At 37.2% G+C, this 16,628-nt stretch overlaps 2 protein-coding genes across 8 annotated transcripts in view; both read left to right on the top strand.

The window, feature by feature from the left end:
- The first annotated feature begins 30 nt into the window (after positions 1–30).
- Positions 31–11,778, top strand: LOC103135073 (uncharacterized). Of its 7 annotated transcripts, none has more exons than XM_016669274.1 (12): positions 31–116; positions 3,161–3,194; positions 3,642–3,710; positions 3,796–3,938; positions 4,019–4,141; positions 4,218–4,275; positions 4,667–4,981; positions 6,233–6,369; positions 6,465–6,578; positions 7,425–7,482; positions 9,232–9,297; positions 9,374–11,778. In XM_016669274.1, the coding sequence occupies exons 2-12, from the start codon at positions 3,185–3,187 to the stop codon at positions 10,531–10,533; spliced, it is 2,253 nt and encodes a 750-aa protein (XP_016524760.1). In that variant the 5' UTR covers positions 31–116; positions 3,161–3,184; the 3' UTR covers positions 10,534–11,778. The 7 variants fall into 7 exon arrangements, with proteins under 7 accessions (XP_016524760.1, XP_007547718.1, XP_016524762.1 ...); XM_007547656.2 differs by lacking the exon at positions 31–116 and adding an exon at positions 1,717–1,899; XM_016669276.1 differs by lacking the exon at positions 31–116 and adding an exon at positions 1,717–1,899 and having other exon boundaries at positions 3,161–3,189; positions 3,637–3,710.
- Positions 11,779–13,748: 1,970 nt separating this feature from the next.
- LOC103135074 (regulation of nuclear pre-mRNA domain-containing protein 1A) overlaps positions 13,749–16,628 on the top strand; it is a 6,773-nt gene continuing 3,893 nt past the window's right edge. Inside the window, exon 1 of the mRNA XM_007547658.2 lies at positions 13,749–14,142. Coding sequence (XP_007547720.1) covers positions 13,985–14,142 — 158 coding nt within the window. The 5' untranslated portion in view covers positions 13,749–13,984. The remainder of the gene's footprint in view (positions 14,143–16,628) is intronic.

Below are 16,628 nucleotides of genomic sequence, written 5' to 3' on the forward strand. Positions count from 1 at the left end.
AAAGTTTAAATACAAAAAAAACACACTGCCAGATTAATTTCAGTCCCAAATGTGATTCCTAAACTTTCCTCTGCTTTTGACTGGATTCCCTCAGTGTAAAGTCGAGTTTGCACAAGGTAAGATAAGAAACTGATTTAAATGAACATTACCAGCTTTTCTTTTTTTTTATTTTTATTTTTTTTTGTCATGACCCTGAAGTTTAAGAAACGGTCAGCTTTTTTAAATAAACGTCTCAAGTTGTCCCACTATTTTCTTTGACAGACCAGTTTATTATCTTAAATGTCTTTATTTAACCATAAAATAAACTTAAAAGTGAAAACCTCTCCTTAGTCCCTGAGGAAAGAATTCAACACGTAACCATGGCAACAGGAGAAAAGGGAGGCTAGCATAAACAACTTGGCCATGTTTCATTTCATGGCTAAGTTGTGACTGGCCGTGAACGTTGCTCTCCCTCACACCAATCAGGGTCTTGCGATAACTCGGTGTTATGAGATAAACGCATTCTTTGGAAAATTATTACAGGTGCCGTTCAAGGCAAAATCAGAGATGGATGACCTACAAATGTTTGTTTCAAGGAGTTTTACTTGCACGAGGCGAACATTTGAGTTATGGGATCTGTAAGGTCAAAGACTATAAACATTGTCCAGTTCAAACCTTGGCACAGAAATTTGTGTGAATAAAGTGGTTGTCTCGTCTAAACAAATGTTTGATATTTGTGTAGATTAATGCTTTGTAAATTATCCATATTTCTCAAGCGTTCTCATTTTATTGTTACAACTACAAAATGTTTGAGAAGACGGTTTATAAGCTAGGCTAAAATTAAGTTGTGCAAATGGAAAATAATACATTTATCTCTCTCTTTTTTTAACTTTTAACCTGAAAACAGTGGTGTTTGATTTCTGACCTACTGTGTTCATACCAGCTTTCAGAGTAATCATCTGTCTCTTATGAGAAATTCTTGCAAAGACTTAAATTTTTATTGTAAAAATAATATGCAGAGGTGGTACCTAAAGATTGCAAGATTAGCACTACTTCCATATATTTTTTACTCAAGTAAAAGCAAAAAAAAAAACTATTTTGTAAAAAGTCTACTGAAGTATTTGGTAACTGATCAAATTTTTGATCATTTAATATTTAAAAATGATGCAGTCAGATGGAGCAAAAATATAAAATGAAGTGGAATTTTTTTTCTGGTATTTTAAAGATGAAAATGACTAAGTAAAAAGATGTTTCCAAATTAGTTTATTTCAATAAATAACATGAAACTTTGCCCAAAAACTGCAGGTGTGTGTCTGTGTCTGGCGAATTTTTGGTTTAACCATTTTTGTTCTTTATATAGAAATTACTCACAGTGGTTAGAGAAAAAAAAATGTTTACTCAAGTAAGATCAGCAATACTTAATAAGAAATTACTCAAGTAAAAGTAAAAAGTACAGTGTAATAAAAATAAAGTATTCTTGTAATGTTACTCAAGTAAATTCAATAGAGTCAATCTAAGTAGTTACTAACCAACTCTGACAATGTGACCTTTACCCTAAACCATTAGTTCATGGCTAACCTGAACTCAATAAATCCTAAGCCGCACTCATCACCCAAAAACAGAACTGTTTCTAATGGGACCCGGATTTTGGGGCCCTTAAGGAGCAGTATGTCCTCACAGCGTAGTATTTGTTGGGAAAAAATTAGCCTTACAAGGCTAGAAACACTGAAACACACACACCAACACACGAGGGCTAGCCTGATGGGGGCGTTCCTCAGAACAACTTGGCGCTACACGAAAGATATTGGTTGCTAAACTTTCAGTGCGTCATTGTTATCTTTACTTCCCGTTTTCCAAGGTTCCTACACGACAACTTCAAGTTGTGTTACCAACGACTGCTCCTGGTCCAGGTGAGAATAGGTAGGTTTCTCCAGCGGCTTTCTGGGAGCTAAACATGTTTGGAGGACTAAGCCGGGTTAGCCCAGGGTCACATGCCGCTGTTGCAGACACCTGGACGGTTAGGGTTTTCTACACTGAAAATGGCTGTTGACCGTAGTTACCGTCGCTTTTTTTGGAAACTGCTCACGCCTTCACTTACTTCGGGGAATATATTTATTTTTTTGTACTGTTGTTGAATGTGAGTTTAAATCGCTGTTTTATGCGATACTTGGCGTATTCACAGTGACGGATATCCGGAGGAGAATCGGTAAAATTGAGCTATTTATGGATGGGGAGAAATGCTACAATTTACGCTGGATGATATTAGAGAATATTTATTATTTCAGTAGGGCTCGACTACAGGAAATACCAAGACCACTGGATGTTTCCTCATCCACAAAAGTAGTTTCTATGAGAGTTGTTGGTCCACATTCCGCCGCACAGTGTCGGCATTTCATGACGAGAGGCCAAAAACTTTGTTAAACCAGAATCTGTATGTTTGTTAGATTTAAAATTGCTTCAGAATGTTATTCCTGGAAGCAAATAAAAAATAATTGATCATTTTCGTTGAGTTTTCAGTTGCTAAAGTTTGAAACTGCTGCGCCACCTCGTGGTTACATTTGAAACAACAGATACCTGAACCCTGGCTTACCCAGACATCGAAATAGTTAAAACAAAATTTTTTTTTTAATTGTTTTTTAAAAAAAAAACTTATTTAAGCAAATTTCTGTCTGAATTATATTTCAGCTAAACTATTAGGAATTAAGTTATGTATCCCATGTTAGAAGAGATGCAAAAGTTAACTTTTTTATGTCCGTTTTTATTTATTTTTATTTTATTCTACTTTTATACTTTATTTCAATGTAAACTTTTTTTTAATGTTGGCACATCTTTTTTTATAGCAATTAAGTTCTTTACAACCACATGTGGTGTTCTTTAGTCATCCCTTCAAAGTCAGTATTTTATAGTTTCTTCTCATGTCCTTTGCAAACTCCCAAGTTTTTTTTGTTTTAGATTGATCTGCTTGTTGTTCCATTCTTTTTTCAATCGACTATAACCAAAAAGCATCTCCACAGCATATTAATGCCACGTTATCTTTATATCTTCACATCCATCTGTTTCAGATGGTAAATAATGCGTATATAGTAAGGTTGTGCTATACATGGCAAACTTTTTTTGTTGATTCTTGTGTGCCAAGCTTTAAAAATATAATTACTAATTCACTCTAATCTTCCCTACACAGGTGGTGTTTTGTTGGACCTTCAGGATGGATCCAGGTGGGGTTCAAACAGACATGCTGCACCATTTACAGTTCTGTAAAACACATTTATTGTTTTTGTTTTTGTTTTTTTGACACAATTTTAATATCAGATATGATCAGAGTAAATATAAAACTAAGTTTTCAACTGGTAATTTAATTTATTTAGTGGGGAAAACAAAGTTACAAATAGCAACTCAGCAGATATAGCGTATGGACAGGAAGGACTTTTCTTATTATTATGGTTTATTATTTCCACATAAGGTCAGGTTGGTTTGTATAGCTTTTTAACCCCTTAAAATGAAATAATTTTCAATTAATTTTGTTATTAAAATGAGTTTGATGATTTGAAACATGGAAAAAGGCACAAACAGAAGCAATCCTTAAGGATGCAAATGTTTATATTCTATACACGAGTTTCAGTGTAAAGTGTTTTTGGAAAAGTATGTTATATTCATGCTTTCAGGCAAAAGCGAGCTGCTGAACTCTCTGGAGACGTATCTGAACAACAAAGCCAGACTACAACCCATCATAGGTCTGTAGAAACAAGTCAAAGTTTGTTGAAGTGTGGCCTTTTCTCGTTTTTCATTCCATAATTCTGCTGTCTTGTGCATATTTAGGCCTGGGCACCATTATAGAGTGTGTGAATGTGACTTCACGGGCCAGAGAGACGTTGTACCTGTGTGAGGTGTGTGCATGCAGACTCACCAAAGCTGATGTGCGGAACCACATCATGGGGAGTCACCACAGATTCAATTACATTGTAAGTTCTGCTGAAGAAAAGTCATGTTGCGTATTTGTGATCTGTTGTTGTTGTTACTTATGTGATGTTCTGCTCATCAGAAAGCCTGCCACCCCCACTTAGTGTCTAAGTGGCCGGGCAGCCCTGACCTGTCTAAGATGGCTTGGCCTTTAATGGAGTTGGCTAAAGTGTTGGAGAAGAAAGAAGGACCAGGAAATGTTCAGGTATGCTGTTTTGCTCTGTTTGTTTTCAGCTACATGTGTTTTGATGTCTTCATATCTTCTTGTCTTTTATATAAAGTTATTTGAAGTTCAAGATGAGCTTTACCAGATGATGGCGACACAGAGTGAAAATCACGGTTAGTTTTTTTATGAACTTACACTCTTATGTTATTCTTGTACATACAGGGTTTCCCCCAGTGTATTATAAGCCTGGCGGGCCACCAGGCTTCACTTGTGCCTCCACCAGGCTAAGCATTGTTTATCTATTTTGTTTTTTAATGATTGCTTTTTAAAAGACTTTATAGTTGGTGTTTAGGTATTAATCTTCCAGTCTTCCAATAACATGCAACTATCAAGTGATATTTTCAAATTTCCTGTCGACTCTAAACATTTTTTAACCCAAAAACAATGCGGACCCCTGGATGACTTGCCCAAGGGCCCCAAGCACCAGGCTTAGCAAGTCTTCTGGGGGAAACTTTGACATGTACGTATTGTCAACGAGGCATCCTTCTCTCTTCAACACCACAGCAGTGACTCTGATGAAGACTTTAAAACAAGAGCAGGCTGAGTTGGAGAGCTTTTCCGAAACAAAACCGTTGCATTATCCGGTGGCGTCTCAGAGGGTCGTTTTGCCTGCACGCAACCAGTGGGAACATCCAGAGACATCCGACAGGGGAGACATGAAATTAGTTCAAGTCTCACAGCAAACTGAGCTGAAGACACCCTTACAAAACATATCAGCCCCACGGCTGGAGAAGGTCCAGATGTCGGCTGAGGCCTCTGCGATATCGGAGAGCGGCGACGGGTTTCTGGAGGATTTCCCTGGAGCCAAGCCTGTCATTGGTAAGCACAGATTAACTGTCGCAACAAAGCAGCAATTACAAAGCTAACCTTGTGTAAATAGCAGCATGATTTCAGTTTTAGCATGTGATTAGTTATACATGAGTATAACCACTGACATATGCTGAGAAGAAGTTCTTGTTCATGGAAATGTACACAACCAGCCAGATGTTTATGTTCACATGCCATGGGCTTACATCAAATTATTTTTGGTCTTTTAATGATTTCTTTGTTCTTTTTGTATTTTAAGAACTCGAATTAGGTATAAATGTCTGAATCCATAATTGTCTTTCTCACCGATGGTTGAAATGACAATAAAAGGCTTAATTTACATATACACTGCAGGCTTTTTATTGCCATCATGAAGGCCGTAGTTTAATTCCACATGAATATTTAAATTCTATCATTGGAGTTTACCGAAGTCACTTTTCTTGAGCATCTCCACTCAGTCCAAAACCAGCTAAATGTTCAAATGTCATGTTGATGCTTTGAGTTGAGGTGGACAAATGTGACAATGTTCCATCTTCAGTGTCACTGCAAGCAAAACAGACCCTCAGCATGACGATGCCACGGTTCACGGGGACACTGTTTCTACATCGTTTTCCTTTCATGGTGGTTCCTGAGTTGCTCCTAAAAATCCTGGCCAGCTTCCTTTTCATCTGAGGCAGACAGTTTGATTTCAATTGGCTGGTTGTTGCAACAGGACCATGATCCTAAACACAAAGAAAAACAAGTTTGGAAAGCCTTACAGTAAGCTTCCTGAATGGTCTCTCCAAATAACTCTGTGGTTAATTTTAGAAAAAGTTTGTAAACTGTATTTAAAATTCAGGTCTGTGTCATAAAGAGTTTTCTGAAAAGTATGTGGTCGAGGAGCAACTTGCTATGAGACATTTAGTCTGATCTTAATGGGGGCGCAGGGATACATTTGAACATTAAAGGATGGAAGAAAATCCTTTGGAAATTCAAACCGGTGAACCCAATACAAACGGCTCAAAAGCATCTGTAAAAGTCCAAAATGATTGACATTTGTGCCCGTGATCAATATATTCAAACTTCTCCAATTACTATTCATCTCCTGATCTCCCCCAAAAAACTAAAATCAGCTTTAATGGAAGCAAATCTTCTCCTCTTAAGAGTTTTTGTATAAGTGAAGTGAGCGCATTTCCATGTGTACATTTGCAAACCGAGTTGTTTTCCCAACCTAAAATGTTAAGCCCGTTAGTTAAAAACAACTCCAACCCACGTTTGTCTCAGGTCTCGTCCGTGTGGTCGAGTTCAGAAGTGAAGACGGCTGCTCATGTTGTTTTTTATGCCACTGCTGTCGCATAAGATCCACCAAAAATGACCTGATTGATCACCTCTCCAGCTCCTCCCATTTAGTTAACTACCTGGTAGGTTTGCTTCAGACTCTTAACATTCCTCACATAAGTATGATTGCATGTGTATGTATTGTTCCGGGAGGTAAAATAAATGTTTGATTGTGCAGATGGAAATTTATCCTGACCAAATACAAGCTTTGGGGGAATTTGGTGAAGACGACTTCCAGCTTCAGTCACTGGCTGCCAAAGTGGAGGAAGAGGAGGGCAGAGGAGAGATGAAGGTATTTTTGCTTCCTCAAAGTGCAGGTTATTCTGTTGTTTTTTTGTTTTTGTTTGTTTGTTTTGCTCTATGTTTAAAACCTTTAAGAAACGAACTTGTACTAAGATAGTAGATTTTAACAGTAGTTGTCAAAGTGGATAAGGCCAACAAAACAAGTGAGATAAAAAGAAATACCGATGTTTAAGTCTGTTTGTTTGTATATAAAATATCTGTGAATGGCAAGATTTGTGAAGCTTAAGCACATAAGAAATAAATCTTTAAGATGACATTCTAGTTTCAGAAGAGTTTTAAAGATTTTGTTTTTTGACATTTTTTAAAGAAAAATGCACGTCTTTAAAATTGAGGTTCCACCAATCTACAATTAGGCTTTGAAAAGAAATGATGAAACGACTTACTATTATTAGACTTTTTAAAGTATCTGATTAACGTATAATGAGGTATACCATAGAAGATCAATACAATGTTCTGAGCACGTCTCATATTCTAGTTTTCCTTCGTGAGACAATTGTCAGGTGAATGCTGAACACCAATGTTGTTGCAAAAACTCATTTTTACCAGGGAAAAAGTCTTTAAAGAATGATACGGTTGACGGTGGTTTCTCCAAATTCTGGAAGAAAAGGCTCACATATTTGTGCCACTCATAGATTATCAATACTGATTTTTCTTTTCTTTTTTTTTTATGACAAGTTAAAGTGATTATTCTTCACTGGTTGAAGGGTATTCTATATATCCACTTGTACAAATTTGATATTGTTGTGTTAAAAAAAGAAAAGAAAAAGGAAAGAAAATGGCCTCATGTAATGCACTGAAGTTGTGATTGCACTCAACCAATATCTCATGTTCCCAGATAGTAAATGTACCCGAGTCCATCTGTAGTCAACTCACTGGCAAAAGTTACCACTGGTGTAAGTAGAGATGACTTTCATTTCTTTGCTGGGCCATAAACCTTCCATCTCTTTAGCTCCATCTCTGATCTCAAAGTCTGACTTGTAAGTATCGGTCTGTCTTTTTGTCATCTTTCTGAGTCTAGGATGAGAAAATGTGCTTTGTCATAACCTTGTGCGCTTGCAGGTTTACAAAATGGCTGCCATGCAGCATATTTTATTTATTTATTTTTTTTACGTCCAGGGTGACCCTGACCTTCTCCATAGATTAGCATGCAGGGCCAGGAGGCATTTTTGATTACAGTGATGTTTTTATACAAACATTTCCATTTTCTTTAAGTTTGTGAAGCCTTTGCTCTGCTTTTGTAGCTTTTAGTTTATTTATTTATTTTTTTTTTACACAAGTCAAAGCTCTTTACTAGACTATCATATGCAGTTATAGGCAGTGCCTTTCAAAAAATATTCATACCTCTTTAACTTAAAAGTAACGCCGCAGACTTCCTTGTAATTCCTCTGGATTTTATGAATTTAACAAAAAGTAGCTCAAAACGGAAATGGAAGCAACATTAAGAAAACCAAACGAATTCAGTGAAATCATCTGAGTTCAAAAGTCGCCCATTTATTATACTCTGATTTAAGTTCAGTTTAAATTCATCTGTTCTCTGAATTCCTCAGAGGTTTGTTGGAGAACAAACGGCTTCATAAAGACCGAGGAGCGCAGCAGACGGGTCTGGTAGCTGTGGAGGAGATGCCAAGATTCTCAGCTTAGGTGGAAAAACCTGTTGATAGGACAACTCTATTGTTCAAAGTAACTCTTAAGAAGTTGCAGATTGCTATAAACTGTTAAGGAGATTTATTAATGAATCTTATTTTGATGCGAGACACAATTCCAATTAACAGCAAGTCAAGAATAACAGAATGCACTGTTATAATTTTTTTAAAGGGTCAAAGAAAAGAAAATGATCGTCGAGACTCCCGGCAAATCCAAAAGTAAAGGAACAAATAGATTCACCGCTTTTTAATGCCCACCGTAAGCACGGGACTTCCCACCCGCTTAACAAAGAAGACAGTCTTTTTCCCATCTCCAGCGCAGCAGCTGAGTGACCTTGGACAATGGTTCATCAGTTCAAAAAGACAATAACAACTTCTCAGAAAACTTCTGTTATCAGCTTCTGTTTGCCCAGTGAATAAGCCAAAGGTTTTTTTGTCGCCACACCACGCATGCCAGAAGGACCTTGTCAAAGGCCACACACTAAATCTTGTTGTGAGACTTTGGATAAATTAATGTTCTCAGACGTTCTTCATCCAATCTTGCTAAGCTCGAACTATTGCACAGAAGATTTGAGCTTTTAAAGACGTTCCTCAATAATTAAGTAAGTGGACTCAGAGGGGCTGAATACGAATGTATACCAGGGTGTTTTTAATTTGTGTGCGAAATGGGGGAGGGGGGGGAACCTCATTGCTTTTTTTCTTCCACTTCACAATTATGCGCTACGTGTTTGTTGATGTGACAAAATGTGGAAAACGTCCAAGGGGTGTGAATATTTTTACAAGGCACTTAGCCATCTGGGAACAAATTAAGTGAATCCATCATTATGCAGTTTGTAAAGTTTTGAGTGAATTTTGAATTACAATTTCTTTTACAATTTCTTTTTTAGGCTTTTTGTAGTTTTCTCTCATTTTGCTAACTCTCTCTTTTTCTTTTTAAAAATCCTTTTATGGGCATGTTTTTCCCGTATATCCTTGGTGTTTTTTTTTTTCATTTTCAAGGTTTAAAGATGCTTTCAAGAGGAGGGGAACGTTCCAACCTTCAACAAAAAAGAAAAGCTGCCATAGGTGGGTCTTTCCTCTGATATTTTGAAGAAGAAAAAAAATCTGTTCCCTCTTGCATAATTTGCCTTGCCTGTTTCAGGTCTGAACAAGGTTACAGCTCGACATGCGCCAGAAAAAAGCTTTGTAGCGATGCCAAAACGAGCAAAAAGAATGAAACCGATGAAGAAAAAAAGCAAAAAGACTAATACCATGTTTAACGTGAGCCTGCCTATAGGTAAAGGTGAACTTCTGCTGGAGAGAAGATCCTTTGACACGGATCATCTTTTAGAGTCATCTGCATCACCTTTATCCAAATCGGAACCAGCTACATCACCCCCTGAGGTTTTAGACACCAGGTCTGCTGTAGACCTTATTGATATACAGCTGGAGCTTCAAACATCTCAACTAGAGCAACAGCTCTACCAAGAAGTTGCAGACTCTGGTGATTACTTGTCAGAAAAGCACATCACAGTCACAGTATTTCAGGGCGACGATGGTTATGTTGGCGACAGCCTGCCTGGACTAAATAAGTTAAGGGGATCTCAGGAATGCTCAAGTAAAGGCTGGACATATGAAGATTTACAGGCCCAGAATGGGGGACATTTTGCTGCTGGAGCCCACTATGAGGAGATTTCACCTTTTGACTCCTACTACAGAGAGGGGAGCTGTGGTACCAATATTTGGTACGGTTCTGCATCAGCCGGAGCAGAATTGGAACCATCGAGGCTAGACAGAGGAAGCAGTGAGATCATCTCGAGTTATGGTCAGCAGCATCAAAACCAGCAGCCGTCATGGAGCGATGCAGGTTTTCACACAGGCAGGGTGTGGGAACAACAAGTTCCTTATTTCAAGGATGCCAGGATAAACGTGGAAACTCACCCAGGAGATATTCCTGTGTACAGGGGCAGCTTTGTATTGGATCCTAGAGGACAGGTTCACGAGACTGAACAGAGACAAGCCCAGGCTTACACGAAATTCACTACCGACTATCACCAAACAGCTCCACAGCGCTACACGACTCCGTCCTCAGCGTTTGAAGTCAGTCCAATACAGCAGAGGCTGATGTTTCAGGCCTATCATGATGCTTCAACCGGAACCAGCCAGGGGCCTTTGCCCCGCACCAACCCAAACTTCATGTATCCAATCACAGATGTTGCTGGTTGGGGATGGACTCAGGCTGATGCATTCCTTCAGCCAGGACAATCTGCGTGCTACACTCCGAGTCCTGGTGTTTATTTCAGCGCTGGCATTCCAAACTGAATAAAAACAAACTTCACGACTCGCATGGCCAAGTGTAAAAACTTAGACGAGCTTAAAAATATACCCTACTATTAATACATGTTGGGGTCTCCAAATGTAAAATGAAATAATTTGGCTGTTGTATTTATGTTTTTTTTTTTTGTTTGTTTTTTTTTCCAAAATGATTCCTGAATAGGAAATGAATATTGAAGAACTGAAGGAATCATATTATGAAAGATGCCACTGGATGTGACTAGGTGTAAACAAACACCAGAACTTGAGCAAAATCTTAAATGAAATGTAAGACCAAGTGCAAACCAACATGAAATTTTTATTTTTCAGCTCTATTTTTATTTTGCCAAACTGATACATTGTTTTTTTTTTTTTTTCTTTTAAAATGCTGCTGTTTATATTGGTTCAGACGTATTAAAGTCCCTTAAGGCTAGGGGTTGTTCTTCTAGATTAATGCATCGCATTGCCTGAGCCATTGTGTTTTCTTTTTCTTTTCTTTTTTTTCTTTTTTTTACCATTAAAGCACAACTGCATTTATCATGTGCAGCTTTGCTTTGAAAATCTAACCCTGCAACAACATGCAGAGATTTGTTGCATTTTTTTTTTTTTAGGGCTGTCAGATTGAATTTATTCTGTCGATGCTGTTGTCATTCACTTCAATTTAAAGGAAAATGAAAGACCAATTGTCATGGTCTGTGTTACAATGCTGCATCTCAATAAGCCTCTGAATGACACATTCTGGAGAAGAGCATACTCACGGTTGTCCATTATGTTTTTCACATTATGAGGCATCCATCTTTGCACAGTCGTCTCTGGATTTGGTTCTACCAAAGATGTCATGATCCCAGTTTTTGCATTTGAGTTTCCACCACCGTATATTTTCAATATGCATCAGTGGAGTTATTCTTAATCAAACTTTACATACAGATAATTTTTCACACTGTCAGAAAAACATCCTTTAAAAGTACTGAAATCCTAGAGTTTCAGATCCATAAAGCAAAAAATAACTAGATGAATTAAAACTGAGAAGCGGTTTGTTTTTCCACTTCTGCAGAGAAACGGATCTACAGTTTTTAGATTGGATTTGTTGTGATTCACTCAAATTTATGACTTTCCTAAACCTTTGTAATGAAAGTGCTAATTGAACTATTGGAAAATGTGTTAACCTTATGTAGTGTGGTATGAATTAATGAAATACCATGGAATATAAAATGTTACATCTCTGTTTTGAATAAATTGCAGTGTCTTCTTAAATGTGTTCATGTCTCTTTAGAAACCGAACCTTACATTGAAACATTAGTGTTAAGTTTTTCTAATAAAACACATTTGAATATTTTTTTTAACACATTCTCTGTGATATAAAGTCACTATTAAGTGGGTTCTGGGGATCAGGTTTGGGGACCTCAGCATTGGAGAAATAGTTTTCCCCAGTACTCTACAATCCAATCCTGCTTCTCTGAGAGAAGTTGCTGTTTTGCGTCCCATTTTGATACAACGCAAGCATCCAAACATCTCCACCTCATTATCCATGCAGAAACACACACCTTCCTGCTTCTTTACAAAGCTTTACACAAATGGCAACCTGATCCTATAGATGGTAGTCCTAGCACTTACACTTGACTCTTTTGGGCTTTCTCTGGGAAACTGGAGCTTGTTAAGAAAATAAATTTAAAGTCCGCTAGTTTTGAAGCTTAACATGTCTTGATTTAAATCGCCTAATTATAGTTTTGAAATGAGTAACTTATTCTGCCCTATTGACCTTAATGTTATCTGTAGTTAAAGCAGTTGGTTTGCTAAGATCTTTTGAACTGCCATCTGTCTGTGTGGGAAGCAATTAGGAGAAGTTCCAGCTTTTCACACTCATTTGTGAAAAGCCATAAAACAGCAGGAGTTCAGGAGAGTCTCTGCTCTCACTTTGTTTAAACAATGGAAACAAATGGTCTTAGATCGTGACTAGCAGGGAGTTTTAAAAGGTCAGAGATAGCTCCTGGTTGGATGAGCAAAGGTACGCCTTATTTGAATAAATTAAAGACAAGAATACGCCTTTACTATAAAACTTCCTACACAGGAGTAACAAATCAGATTTGCTCTTGCAACTCTCCAAAGACATTCTTTCTTTCTTTCTTTCTTTCTTTCTTTCTTTCTTTCTTTCTTTCTTTCTTTCTTTCTTTCTTTCTTTCTTTCCATTTGTCTCAGGTAAATGAATGTATGTCTCTGTTGTTCTGCAGTTTCTGTTGTAATTTGCATAAATTGTCTTCTATTGGATTAAACTGTAATTCTGTGACGTCTGCACTCATTGTTTTCTGTGTGGCTACACGCAGCCCACTGGGAGAACCTGGGATCGAAGAAGATGGAGCCAGATATTTCCCAAAAATATACTACAACTTAAAATCTTCAACAAGCTCTATCCTTCAAAATTGTGTCAAATAATTAGTTTTAATCTTCTTGTCTATGAAGCTCTTTGGATGTAAAGTAGCGATGATGGCAAGCAACAAAGAAGAATGATTTCAAGCAAAACTTTCTCTATTAAAAGCTGCCAATCTTCTATGAGAATATCATCTGCCCTGTCAAAGCAAGTTTCTATAATCTCTTTTTTTCATTTACCTTGATAAATAACTGGAACATCATTAATTACAGTTTGTAATCCAACTCTTTAATTTTTTAGCCACTGCAGTTTAATATCTTATTTTATATTTTTATCACGTTGCTAAATATGCACTTCATGAACGATTAGCAATTAAAATCTGAACTGATTCTATAAGGCAATATTTTTATATTTTCATGTCTTTCTTGGCTATCTGATAGTATTTATTATGTTTATCTGAACCATTTTTCTGTAAGAGGAACAGTATTTTTTTTCTTTCACAACACTGTAGGTGTGTTATCACCAACTTTTCATATTTTGCAAATAGTATCATTTAATTTGATCGCTTTTAGAAACCAAACCAATGTGAATTGCCATAAGAACTGAAGCTGCATTTGTATAACGTCACTTTCCGAAAAAAAAAAAACGGCCTAAGCCTCTTTTTTTTTTTTGCCAAAAGTAGCGTTTTTTGAAAATAAAAAAATGTGTGATTTTTTTTAATTTATTTTTTATTTTGCTAAAATCACTTTGAGAAAAAATGACTTAGGCCATTATTTTAGGCAGACAACGAAAGATTCATGAAAAACTGTAATTTCCTCTAGACTTGAACGCAACATTTAAACAACCCGGAAGCGTGTCTGCAGAGGCTCCCCGCCCCCCAGCAGGGACAGTAACCCCAGAGAGCTCCATCAAGAGGACGGCGGTGACTGGCTAGCATGAACATCTGCTCAGATAGTCACCGCAGCGCATAAGCTTTTGTGTACATGGCAACAATTCACAAACTGGCCTCCTAACTTGCAGCAGAAGACCGTTTTCAGTGGACCCTGAAGCTGCCTCCTGCAGTGGTCTCGGCTCACTCCTGTTTATCTCGTCGAGATGTCTGCTTTCTCCGAGGCGGCATTGGAGAAAAAACTATCCGAGCTTAGCAACTCTCAGCAAAGTGTGCAAACGCTGTCGCTGTGGCTCATCCACCACAGAAAACACTCGAAGACTATTGTCACAGTGTGGTTCAACGAGCTGAAGAAAGGTAAGGTCGATCTGGGCTCGAAGTAAACAACAGCAGACCATGCTTCTCGTCCTCAGCACTTTACATGTGGCTGCAGGGAGCAGGCTAGTTCAGGCTAGCTCTTAGCTGGACTATTTAAACTACTTTAGCTTGCTATGTTCGTACCAAAAGGCAGATTTAATAGTTAGCCTTGTTGCTGCTAGCAGGCCAATTTTCAAGCAAAGTGCAGTTAGTTTTCTGAGTTAGCTTTGCATGTTAAAGCTAGTCGGGATACTTTGTCTGTAAATCTTAATTCAGTAAATATTTAGTTGAATGCATTTCTTTATATGTCAAAGAAGGTTTCCGAATTAGCCAAAAACATCATAGATCCTCATCTATTCTCTGTAAGGAACATATAACCGACTAATATACGTTTTTGTTAATAAATACACTTCCTGCTTGATATTTAGGTGCACTGCTGCAAAGAGTTTTGCAAATATTACAGTAATTAGAATAATTGATAATAATAAGCAAATACATGTATTTTTTGTATACACATAAAAGCTGTAGTTGTTTTGTTTCCAATAATAAATATTTTCTTATCAACAAATATGGTTTCCTATTATATTAATGCGTGATATGTTGATACCATAAGTAATATTACACATAAAAATACAAGATTAATGGTAATAATAAGAAATGCGTTACTCCAATTATTATTTTTATTGCTAATAGCTCAAAAAATAATGTGATCAATTTTTATCTAATCTGTTGGACACTTGAGCCAAACAAAAATTTGTTAATCTGTTGTCAAAAAATGTGGTGTTTCCCCCTGTGATCAAACTACACATTGGTATCACGTGTAACAACAAAAGTAATAATAATAATCTTTATTAAGTTGCCCTACAATAGTGATAACAATTATGAGGACAAAAAAAGCGCCTCAAAAGATACGATTTCAAAAACAAAACAAAGGTTCCAACCAAGATTTAAACAAGTCACCTCTTGCCTTTACAAAATTGATTTAAACATGATTTAAAATAATTTGAGCAGAAAATACAAGTAGAAGTCAATTTTCAGGCACAGAAAATGGGCATCTTTTTCGGTTTTAAGAGGTTAATCAGCTGCAATTTGCCTGCCACTTGTGGAAGATTTGTAGTTGATGGATTCAATTCATCCAATTACCTTGAAATTCTTCAGTAAAAGCAACAAGGCTACAGAATCATCAGTGTCACTTCTAATAATAATTCATTGTGCCACCTGTGAAAGCAAACCACTTTTAGTTTTATTGAGTAATTTGGTTGTCATGGTATCTAAATTAAGACAAAGAAAGGGTTGCAGACATGTTATGCGCTGCTATTAATGGCGGACTTATTAGCAGGGGACTAGTCGAGCGTCCTAATGACATCTCAGGTGGATGTTTTAGTTTGGGGCTCTGCGTCTGGGGGGAAACAGACAGTTGTGTCTGAAAAGCTCTGGGGGATAAAGATGGTTCTCTCTCAAGGTTTATGCTCACCTCAGTCCAACAACATTCAAAACATTGTCAGTCCAGAAATAGAAACCCTTTGTCTGTTTTTTTTTTTTTTTTTTACTTGTTCAAGTTGTTTGAATTTAAGAAAAAAAAAGGAATATAACCAAAGATTTATAATAGACTAATATGGAAATTAATCCATGTAATTGATACTAAGTGCTACTCAAAAATAATGCTAAGATATTATGTAGTGTTTTACTATTCTTTATTTGAATAGGGATTAAATCTAGTATTTATAGTAGAGTGAACAGATATTTGTATCATGTTCGAATAAAATTTCATTTCATTTCATTTCATTTCATTTCATTTCATTTCATTTCATTTCAGATCCATAAGATGCATTGAGATCGTACTTTATTCTAATTGTAACACACTTCTTTTACTTTTTTTCTATTGCTCAGTTGAAAAAGTCAAAACAATCAATCCCCCCTTTTTGTTACTGTTTTGTCTCAACCTGTTTCCAATATATGTACCAAAAACCAAGTAATAAATCAGATTGTACATTGCAACCTCATTTCCCTCGATTGCGGTTATGATCCCCATTTGGGCCCCACCGACTTCGGAATATTAAGTTGGGAGCCGCGACTCAATCAAAATCACTGAGTGGTATATTAATTGGAGGCGGATGGTCAGTAAGAAATCTCCTTACTGACTGCGAAGCGATAGACCGCAAGAGCAGCGAAAATGACCAGCTCTTCTGTCGGTTTTGTTCGTCACATCCACATTCTCCGCTGTGTGTGCGTGCGTGCGCGTTTGTTTGTAATACCTTGTGGGGACGATTTTCCTGACATATACTACGTTGTGGGGACCGGAGCCTGGTCCCCACGAGGGGAAACCCTGTTTTTGGGTCAGGGGTCAGAGTTAGGACTAAGGTATGAATTGAGTTTTGGTTAGGGTTAGGTATGTGATGGTTAGGAAAAGGGTAAAGGTAAGGTTTAGGCTGTAGAAATGAATGGAAGTCAATGGAAAGTCTCCACAAAGATAGCAACACAAACGTGTGTGTG

The sequence above is a fragment of the Poecilia formosa genome, unplaced genomic scaffold (assembly GCF_000485575.1).
Source record: "Poecilia formosa unplaced genomic scaffold, Poecilia_formosa-5.1.2 Scaffold21, whole genome shotgun sequence".
Classification (NCBI taxonomy): Eukaryota; Metazoa; Chordata; class Actinopteri; order Cyprinodontiformes; family Poeciliidae; genus Poecilia; species Poecilia formosa.